Raw genomic sequence first — 11,452 nt, forward strand, 5'->3', positions numbered from 1 at the left:
ATGAATCCTAAAGAGGAAAATGTGAATTTAGAACGGATTGAATTGTTTGTGACCCTTCTGTGTTCATGGAATGTGTAGGGTCGAGCTCCAGGGCAAACCAACCAACCGATCACCGTGAGTAATATCTGATATCTGAAATATGTTGTTGTCCAAATTGCTTACTTCTATGTAAGTTTTATAAGTTCACTGATTCGTTTGGTGGACAATGGTTGTTATACTAAATGAATGGGCCAGAGGTCGTTTTGATAAGAATGAATGAATGGGCCGAAGGCCGATTGACATAAATGGTTGGGCCAAAGGCCGTTTTGACAGAAATGAAAGTTTGACATGCATGAATGGGCCAGAGGCCAGTTTGGTATGCACGAATGGGCCAGAGGCCGGTTTGGAATGCACGAATGGGCCAGAGGCTAGTTTGGCATGCATGAATGGGACAGAGGCCAGTTTGACATGCATGAATGGGCCAGAGGCTAGATTGACATGAATAAAAGTTTGAAAGGCCTAAAGGCCAGTTTGATATGAAAGTTTGAAAGGCCTAAAGGCCAGTTTGATAGAAAGTTTGAAAGGCCTAAACGCCAGTTTGATATGAAAGTTTGAAAGGCCTAAAGGCCAGTTTGATATGGAAGTTTGAAAAGGCCAAAGGCCAGTTTGACAGGAATAACAGTTTGACACTAATGAATTGGGCCCAAGGCCGTATGATGTGTTTGGAACCGCAGTTACTTAAATTACATATGTCTATGTATGTATGTATTAGTAGAAATATAAATTGGGCCCAAGGCCATTTGATGTATATTGTTCCAATGTATATTCTTTATTTGATATCATTCACAGGGCTGTCGCTCACGCTCATTCATGTGTTTGTAGGTGAGCCAAGAGAAGTCCAAACCCAGCCCCAGTGAAGTCTGTATGGAACAACTAAGGTTTTGAAGAGTCAGCCCTTGTGTCTCACGCATGAGACACGTCTTCGCCCTTCTGCCATTCTATGTTATTTTGTCATGTTGGCGAGGACTTTGGTGTACGTCTGTATATAGCTTTGTTTTCGTTGACTTAGATTTGAATGATCCTGTCTGTATAGAACTTTATGTTACTATACTTTCTATTGTGAGTTATTAACATATGTATGTATTTAATGTTATGATGTGCATATAAGCACAGCTCTATGGACAAAGTTTTATATTTGCTTCCGTTTGGCCCATTTACTCTGATGAGTTTTGTCTTATTTAGTTTGAGGCCATAGGTAATCTCGTGATTACTAGCTGGTTATGGCCTTAATCCATAGGGGCGGGTTCGAGTCATGACACCGCTGCTGCCAACTGATATATTCGAGGCTCGCTCGAGCGAAGGAATGGTCGCCCGAGCGACCAGACACAAAGAAGCCTCGCTTGAGCGTAGAAAGCCTCGCTCGAGCCAACAATACGAAGCTTCAGGTCTGCAACCCAGAAGCACCCTCGAGCGAAGAAAAGCTCGCTCGAGCGAAGAAACCCAAAACATAGTCCTCGCTCGCTCGAGCGAAGGAAAGCTCGCTCGAGCCAAGAAATGCAACCTTCAGGTCCAAAACCAGACACAGACACACGCTCGAGTGAAGGAACCCTGGCTCAAGCGAAGTAGCTAAAACACAGAGCTCGCGAAGACACCAAAATTTGGGCAACAACCATTTGTTTCTAATCACAACCAACCTGTTACAAACCTACCCAACACATCCTAAAACTCATATACAAGGAATTAAAGGACGGAAAAGAAACATATACAACAACCGACATCTACGGAACCGAGTTCAGAATACAATAACCAATGGAGGGAAAACCGGGATCGCTATAATTTTATCTAGAATCACTCAAAATGACAAAAATTTTCCTCAACCATTAGCAAATTTGTTTGTATTTCGTTTTCAATTATTAAAATTTACCACACATTAAATAATACTACTCAAAATCAATTTTTCATTTTAAAAATAAATTCCCGTGCATTGTACGGTCATTAATTACTTAAATTAAATTAAAATATTCTCTTTTTCTTTTTTGCATTTTTTTTCCCTATGATTTACAACCAGTTGGGTGTGTGAGGCAAGATAAAATAAAGGGATAATTTTAAATTTAAAAAAAAAACTCAAGAATTTAAATTCTAATATCTTAATTTATTTTTAATCTAAATCATTCTCGTTAAATAAAAATCGAGAGAAAATTATTTTAAAATAATTTTAGTTATTAAACTCAATATGGATATACATAAAATGTTTAAAATATATCGAGTTTAATGATTAAAATTTCAATTGATTTTACTTAATAAAAATAAGCAATGATTTATACTGAAAATAAGGCCTCGTCTGCGAACCCTCCTTTTCAGTCAAAAAGCCAAAAAGTTACTAAATTAGCCAAAAAGCCAACAACTCATACCAAAAAGTCAAAGATTCTCTTTTCTCCCTACCTTTTGCACATCTTTTCGTAAAATGCCAAAAAGTCATCCCAAACATACTAGTTTATTTTAGCTCATATTTTATCCAAATAGCCAAAAAGTTACTAAATTAGTCTCTTTCCAAACGAGGCCTAAATTAAAAGTTTAGAATTTAAATTGACAAAATTAAAAACTCAGGACTTACCTTGTTCTAAGGTTCAAACTTTGAGGGGTTTTTTTTTGTAATTTCTGCTAAAATAATTATGTTTTGAAATAACATTTTATATGTTTTAGTTCAACTATCTACCTGCATGTCTCTGCACATTTATATGTCCCGTTCCATAACTATCTTCATCCCTTGCAATGAGCAAAATTAATCACAATTAAAATAATGTTAGTTTACATTTTTATAGCTATTTTGAGTTTTGATTCACAAATTTCTTTTACTATTGGTCTAAATCTACAGGTCTGAATCAATGTTCATCGAGGAACTTATGGGGATACATTTTAGGAAGTTAAATCAAACATATTCGTGTGTTTCTAAACACCTAGTTGGAATAGATTCTAGTATGAAGGAAATGATTAAATTTCTAAGATTAGGGATGGATAATGCTCCTGTTGTGGGGATTTGAGGGATGGGTGGAATAGGTAAGACAACTCTTGCAAGTGCTATTTATGACCATATCTCTTGCCAATTTGAAGGTTGCAGCTTCATTGAAAATATTAGAGATTTTTTTCAGAAAAAGATGGTCTGAAAACTCTACACGACCAACTCATTTCCGAAATCTTAAGGGAGAAAGATTTGAAAGTAGGAAATATTGGTAGTGCCTTAAGTACGATAAGGAACAGGGTATGTCGTAAGAAGGTTCATTTTGTTCTTGATGATGTGGATGAATCAACATAACTTGAAAAATTGGTAAGAGAGCTTGATTGGTTTGGTTTTGGAAGTAGAATCATTATAGCAGCTAGAAATCAACATACATTAATCAGATATGGCACAACACATATTTATAAGGTTGAGGAATTAGGAGAAGATGAAGCTATAGAACTCTTTAAATCGAAAGCCTTCAGGAAACACCAACAAATGGGAGGCTATGGAGAACTTGTACATTGTGCAGTAAAGTACGCTAAAGAGTTCCTTTAGCACTCAAAGTTTTGGGTTCATTTCTTTCTGGTCGAAACAAAGATGAATTATAACCAAGTCATAACTTGTATATTATACAAGTTTTTGTTGTTTTTATTTTTTTTTCAGGAAAATATATTTTAATACAAGTAAAATTCATGATTTTTGATAAATTTGATTAATACAAATAAGGATTTAATTTCAGGTTGAGAATATAATTTTTCATTTTTATTTTTATTTTTTTTATTACACTTTCAAAGAAACTGTTTGTATGAGCATTTTTATCTAGAATCACACATAATGACAAAAATTTTCCTCAACCATTAGCAAATTTATTTGTATTTGGCTTTCAATTATTAACATTTTCCACACATTAAATAACACTACTCAAAATCAATTTTTCATTTAAAAAAAATATCTCTTGCATTGTACGGTCATTAATTACTTAAATTAAATTAAAATATTCTGTTTTTCTTTCTTGCACTTTTTTTTTTCTTTCCCTATGATTTACTACCAGTTGGCTGTGCGATGCAAGATAAAATAAAGGGATAATTATAAATTTAAAAAAAAAATCCAGAATTTAAATTCTAATATTTTGATTTATTTTTAATCTAAATCATTCTCGTTAAATAAAAATCGAAAAAAAATTATTTTAAAATAATTTTAGTTATTAAACTCAATATAGATATACATAAAATGTTCAAAATATTTTGCTTTTAATGATTAAAATTTCAATTGATTTTGCTTAATAAAAATAAGCAATGATTTAGACTGAAAATAAATTAAAAGTTAAGGATTGAAATTGACAAAATTAAAAACTCAGGATTTACCTTGTTCTAAGGTTCAAACTTTGAGGGTTTTTTTATTTTTATTTTTTTTAATTTTTGCTAAAATAATTATGTTTTGCAATAACGTTTTATATATTTTAGTTCAATTATCTACCTGCATGTCTCTGCACATTTATATGTCCTGTTCCATAATTATCTTCAACCCTTGCAATGAGCAAAATTAATCACAATTAAAATCATGTTAGTTTATGTTTTTATAGCTGTTTTTAGTTTTGATTCACAAATTTCTTTTATTATTGGCCTAAATCTACAGGTCTGAATCAATGTTCATCCAGGAACTTGTGGGGATACTTTTTAGAAAATTAAATCATACATATTCGTGTGTTTCTGAAGACCTAGTTGGAATGGATTCTAGTATGGAGGAAATGATTATATTGCTAGGATTAGGGATGGATAATGCTCGTGTTGTGGGGATATAGGGGATGGGTGGAATAGGTAAGACAACTCTTGTAAGTGCTATTTATGCCCATATCTCTTGCCAATTTGAAGGTTGCAGCTTCATTGAAAATGTTTGAGAAGTTTTCAGAAAATGGTGGTCTGAAAACTCTACACGAACAACTCATTTCCGAAATCTTAATGGAGAAAGATTTGAAAGTAGGAAATATTGGTAGTGCCTTAAGTACGATAAGGAATTGGGTATGCCGTAAGAAGGTTCATATTGTTCTTGATGAAGTGGATGAATCAACAGAACTTGAAAAATTGGTAGGAGAGCTTGATTGTTTGGTTTTGGAAGTAGAATAATTATAACTACTAGAAATCAATATACATTAATCAGATATGGCATAACACACATTTATAAGGTTGAGGAATTAGGAGAAGATGAAGCTATAGAACTCTTTAAATCGAAAGGCTTCAGGAAACACCAACAAATGAGAGGCTATGGAGAACTTGTACATTGTGCAGTAAAGTACGCTAAAGGAGTTCCTTTAGCTCTCAAACTTTTGGGTTCTTTTCATTGTGGTCGAAATAAAGATGAATTATAACCAAGTCATAACGTGTATATTATAGAATTTTTTGGTTTTTTTATTTACTTTTTTTTTCAGGAAAATATATTTTGATACAAATAAAATTCATGATTTTTGATAAATTTGATTAATATAAATAAGGATTTGATTTCAGGTTGAGAATATAATATTTTTTTTATACCTTGAAAGAAATTGTTCGTATAAGCATTTTATCTAGAATCACACATAATGAAAAAAAATTTCCTCAACCATTAGCAAATTTAAATGTATTTGGCTTTCAATTATTAAAATTTTCCACACATTAAATAATAGTACTCAAAATCAATTTTCCATTTTAAAAATAAATTCTCGTGCATTGTACGGTCATTAATTACTTAAATTAAATTATAATATTCTGTTTTTCTTTTTTGCATTTTTTTTTCTTTCCCTATGATTTACTACTAGTTGGCTGTGCGATGCAAGATAAAATAAAGGGAATATTGTAAATTTAAAAAAAAAAAAACCTCAAGATTTTAAATTCTAATATTTTAATTTATTTTTAATCCAAATCATTCTAGTTAAATAAAAATCGAGAAAAACTTATTTTAAAATAATTTTAGTTATTAAACTCAGTATAGATATACATAAAATTTTTAAAATATATTGAGTTTAATGATTGAAATTTCAATTGATTTTACTTAATAAAAATAAGCAATGATTTAGACTGACAATAAATTAAAAGTTTAAAATTTAAATTGACAAAATTAAAAACTCAGTAGTTACCTTGTTATTAGTTTCAAACTTTGAGGGTTTTTTTTTATTATTTTGTAATTTCTGCTAAAATGATTGTGTTTTGAAATAACATTTTATATATTTTAGTTCAATTATCTACCAGTATGTCTCTACACATTTATATGTCTTGTTCTATAATTATCTTCATCCCTTGCAATTCTTTTACTATGGGTGTAAATCTACAGGTCTGAATCAATGTTCATCCAGGAACTTGTAGGGATACTTTTTAGAAAATTAAATCATACATATTCGTGTGTTTCTGAAGATCTAGTTGGAATGGATTTTAGTATGGAGGAAATGATTAAATTGGTAGGATTAGCGATGGATGATGCTCGTGTTGTGGGGATATGGGGGATGGGTAGAATAGGTAAGACAACTCTTGCAAGTGCTATTTATGCCCATATCTCTTGCCAATTTGAAGGTTGCAGCTTCATTGAAAATGTTATAGAAGTTTCAGAAAATGGTTGTCAGAAAACTCTACACGAACAACTCATTTCCGAAATATTAATGGAGAAAGATTTGAAAGTAGGAAATATTGGTAGTGCCTTAAGTACGATGAGGAATAGGGTATGCCGTAAGAAGGTTTATATTGTTCTTGATGAAGTGGATGAATCAACAGAACTTGAAAAATTGGTAGGAGAGCTTGATTGGTTTGGTTTTGGAAGTAGAATTATTATAACAGCTAGAAATCAACATACATTAATCAGATATGGCATAACACATATTTATAAGGTTGAGGAATTAGGAGATGATAAAGTTATAGAACTCTTTAAATCGAAAGCCTTCAGGAAACACCAACATATGAGAGGCTATGGAGAACTTGTACATTGTGCAGTAAAGTACGCTAAAGGAGTTCCTTTAGCTCTCAAAGTTTTGGGTTCTTTTCTTTGTGGTCGAAACAAAGATGAATTATAACCAAGTCATAACTTGTATGTTATAGAATTTTTTGTTGTTTTTATTTATTTTTTTTTCAGGAAAAATATATTTTGATACAAGTAAAATTCATGATTTTTGATAAATTTGATTAATACAAATAAGGATTTGGTTTCAGGTTGAGATTATAATTTTTTTTTTTTTTTATACCTTGAAAGAAATTGTTCGTATGAGCATTTTATCTAGAATCACAGATAATGAAAAAAAAATTCCTCAACCATTAGCAAATTTATTTGTATTTGGCTTTCAAATATTAAAATTTTCCACACAATAAATAATACTACTCAAAATCAATTTTTCATTTTAAAAATAAATTCTCGTGCATTGTACGGTCTCTTACTACTTAAATTAAATTAAAATATTCTGTTTATCTTTTTTGCATTTTTTTTTCTTTCCCTATGATTTACTACCAGTTGGTTGTGCAATGCAAGATAACATCAAGGGATAATTGTAAATTTAAAAAAAAAAAAAAAACTCAAGAATTTAAATTCTAATATTTTAATTTATTTTTAATCTAAATCATTCTTGTTAAATAAAAATCGAGAAAAAATTATTTTTAAATAATTTTAGTTATTAAACTCGATATAGATATACATAAAATGTTTAAAATATATTGAGTTTAATGATTAAAATTTCTATTGATTTTACTTTATAAAAATAAGCAATGATTTAGACTGAAAATAAATTAATTGTTTAGGATTTAAATTGACAAAATTAAAAACTCAGGATTTACCTTGCTATAAGTTTCAAACTTTGAGGGTTTTTTTTTTATTTTGTAATTTCTGCTAAAATAATTATGTTTTGAAATAACATTTTATATATTTTAGTTCAATTATCTACCTGCCTGTCTCTGCACATTTATATGTCCTGTTCCATAATTATCTTCATCCCTAGCCACGAGCAAAATTAATCACAATTAAAATAATGTCAGTTTACGTTTTTATAGCTATTTTGAGTTTTGATTCACAAATTTCTTTTACTATTGGCCTAAATCTACAAGTCTGAATCAATGTTCATCCAGGAACTTGTGGGGATACTTTTTAGAAAATTAAATCATACATATTCATGTGTTGCCGAAGACCTAGTTGGAATGGATTCTAGTATGGAGGAAATGATTATATTGCTAGGATTAGGGATGGATGATGCTCGTGTTGTGGGGATATGGGGGATGGGTGGAATAGGTAAGACAACTCTTGCAAGTGCTATTTATGCCCATATCTCTTGCCAATTTGAAGGTTGCAGCTTCATTGAAAATGTTAGAGAAGTTTCAGAAAATGGTGGTCAGAAAACTGTACATGAACAACTCATTTCCGAAATCTTAATGGAGAAAGATTTTAAAGTAGGAAATATTGGTAGTGCCTTAAGTACGATAAGGAACAGGGTATGCCATAAGAAGGTTCATTTTGTTCTTGATGAAGTGGATGAATCAACAGAACTTGAAAAATTAGTAGGAGAGCTTGATTGGTTTGGTTTTGGAAGTAGAATCATTATAACATCTAGAAATCAACATACATTAATCAGATATGGCATGACACATATTTATAAGGTTGAGGAATTAGGAGAAGATGAAGCTATAAAACTCTTTAAATCGAAAGCCTTCAAGAAACACCAATAAATGGGAGGCTATGGAGAACTTGTACATTGTGCGATAATATAACGATCCCGGTTTTCCCTCCATTTGGTTGTCGTATTTTGGACTTAGGCTCCGTGGTGTTGGTTGTTGTATATATCTTGTTTTCATCCTTTAATTTTTTGTATGCAAGCTTTGGGATGTATTGGGCAGGTTTGTTACAGGTTGGTGAGTTTAAACCAATAGTTGCTGCCCAGAATTTTGTTTCTTTGCTCGAGCGAGCTTTGTGTTTTAGCTCCTTCGCTCGAGCCAGGGTTCCTTCACTTGAACGTGCGTCTGCGTCTGGTTCTGGACCTGAGAGTTGCATTTCTTAGCTCGACCGAGCTTTCCTTCGCTCGAGCGAGAGAGGACTATGTTTTGGGTTTCTTCGCTCGAGCGAGATTTACTTCGCTCGAGCGTGCTTCTGGGTTGCAGACCTAAAGCTTCAATTTGTTGGTTCGAGCGAGGTTTCTTTGTGTCTGGTCGCTCAAGCGACCATTCCTTCGCTCGAGCGAACCTTGAATATATCAGTTGGCAGCAGCAGGGTTACACTTCATTTCTTCACCATCTTTTTTACACAAACTGTAACGCCCTCAAAATAATAACAATAAACCCACCAGATAATACATGCATTTACATTTAAACTAACCGCATTCTTTTCATTCATTAGAATTCCATTACATAAGTATTACATGTTAACCTCATAACAAAATGCCCTACGGGCTTACAGCTTTCCAAGTTAACACTTGGTTACAACAAAGAGTTCTAACTCGTTTACACATTAAGCCCTTGGCTTGAAATTACATGTAATACATCAACAGTAAAACGACAAAACTATGCCCGCCACTAGCCTCCCAGCTATGTCCTTGGAGGTGGCATGCTTCCTGCACCTGAAAATGATATTCCCATATAGGGTGAGCCACAGCCCAGTAGAAATACACTAAACCAACCATGGACAATGACTAAAACATTAGCAATTGATAGTTGGTCAACACTGATTCAATCACACAAATTACATATTTATGTCAACGACTTACAAGTCCCAATTACTTTTCATTTTCCCTTTTTCAACAGATAAGCATGCTAGCTCTATCATCATTTCCACAGATATGTATAAAAACTATATCTCACATTCAGATAAGCATAAAAGCTACATCCACATTCTCAACAGATATGTATATCAACAATATCCACAGATAAGCATACAAGCTGTATCCACACTCTACAACAGATATGTATATCAACAATATCCACAGATAAGCATACAAGCTGTATCCACACTTCACTTCACAAAGATAAGCATATGAGCTCTATCTTCACTTCTCTAGACAAGCATATGAGCTCTGTCTACGGAGTACATCCCCTATCTCCTCCAAATACCTATCCGGTTTAGAGGTCCATCCCCTATCTTCCCCTAAACCGCGGAGTACATCCCCTATCTCCTCCTCTACACATAACGTATATAAACACAATGGTTCTATATACAATCACACAATACAAACAATTAATGTATTCTAGCAACTGTCAAGTTCCATAACACATTCCATTGATTAGTTTCAGTTTGCCTAATCAACATACATTGTCTACAACAATCACGACTATCCTCCACCGATAGCCCAAAGCAGTTATTTCTAAAACAGAAAATAAATGCACAAATGGATATTCAATCAACATTTCATTTCCTCATTTCTCATCAATTAATTATCCCAATTAATTAAACAATGTAATTAGGCCATTTTCCATAATTACCATTTCAACCCTTAGGTCCCATTTTCATCAATGATTCAACAATCATTCTATTTTTCTATGCCAAACATGCATCTAGGTTTATTATGAATAAAACCCCAACTTTTGTAAAATTACACAAAAGCCCCAAACTTTCACAAAATTACCAAACCAAGCCCAACATCTCAAAATACCAAAATTTAAAGACAAAACCCATAGAGAGGAGTAGGTTATCCCTACCTCGAAGTTTTAGCCCAAAAGGAGATGAAGACTCCAAGATCAACTTGCTCCAAATCCAAACTTTTTCAGATTAAAACGAAGCTCTCAACACCCTCTATCTTTTTAACAAAGGCCCTAGGCTAGATTCACACTCTAGGGAGATGAAATCTTAGAGAGAGTGTAAGTTTAGAGTGAGAGGGTCTCGGATTTAGGTTTTGGATGCAAAAGAAAGTGAAAAAGTTAAGTTTAAAATCGCTGCTGTCCGCTGATATAAAACACTCTCGCTCGAGCGAAGGATTGGTCGCTCGAGCGACCAGACACAGAAAACTCTCGCTCGAGCCAAGAAGCTCTCGATCGAGCGAAGAAAAACCCAGACCGCTCGAGCCACGAAAAGCTCGCTCGAGCCAGAAACTACAACTCTCAGGTCCAGAACCAGGTGCAACACAACTCTCGCTCGAGCGACAGACTCCTCGCTCGAGCGAAGGACCAAAAATCTGGGCAGCAACACTAGGCTCCCAAGCACAACCGACCTGAAACAAACCTGCCCAACACATCCCATAACTCAAAATACAAAGTAAAAAGGATGCAAACTAGGAAATAAACAACTACCAACATCCACGGACACATGTCCGGATCACTGTACAACAAGGGTAAACCCGGGATCGCTATAACCTCCCCCCCTTAAAGAATTTCGCCCCCGAAATTAAGCACAAGTTTTCAAAAACAGGTTTTCCTCCATTTTAAACAATGTTACAATTTAACATTCAACAATTCGACCCATTACCGGTCATCCCATCCCTTTAACAAGAGACATATCACAATATGTAAACAACATATGTATTATCAACATGCATCAACATTATGCACTAAC

General features: G+C 33.3%; 1 protein-coding gene across 1 annotated transcript; it reads left to right on the forward strand.

The window, feature by feature from the left end:
* The first annotated feature begins 8,118 nt into the window (after positions 1 to 8,118).
* Positions 8,119 to 8,643, forward strand: LOC114275693 (disease resistance protein RPV1-like). Its single transcript, XM_028217687.2, has one exon. The coding sequence runs from the start codon at positions 8,119 to 8,121 to the stop codon at positions 8,641 to 8,643; it is 525 nt and encodes a 174-aa protein (XP_028073488.2).
* The last annotated feature ends 2,809 nt before the right edge of the window (positions 8,644 to 11,452 follow it).

The sequence above is a fragment of the Camellia sinensis genome, chromosome 4, assembly GCF_055761805.1.
Source record: "Camellia sinensis isolate YWXY chromosome 4, ASM5576180v1, whole genome shotgun sequence".
Classification (NCBI taxonomy): Eukaryota; Viridiplantae; Streptophyta; class Magnoliopsida; order Ericales; family Theaceae; genus Camellia; species Camellia sinensis.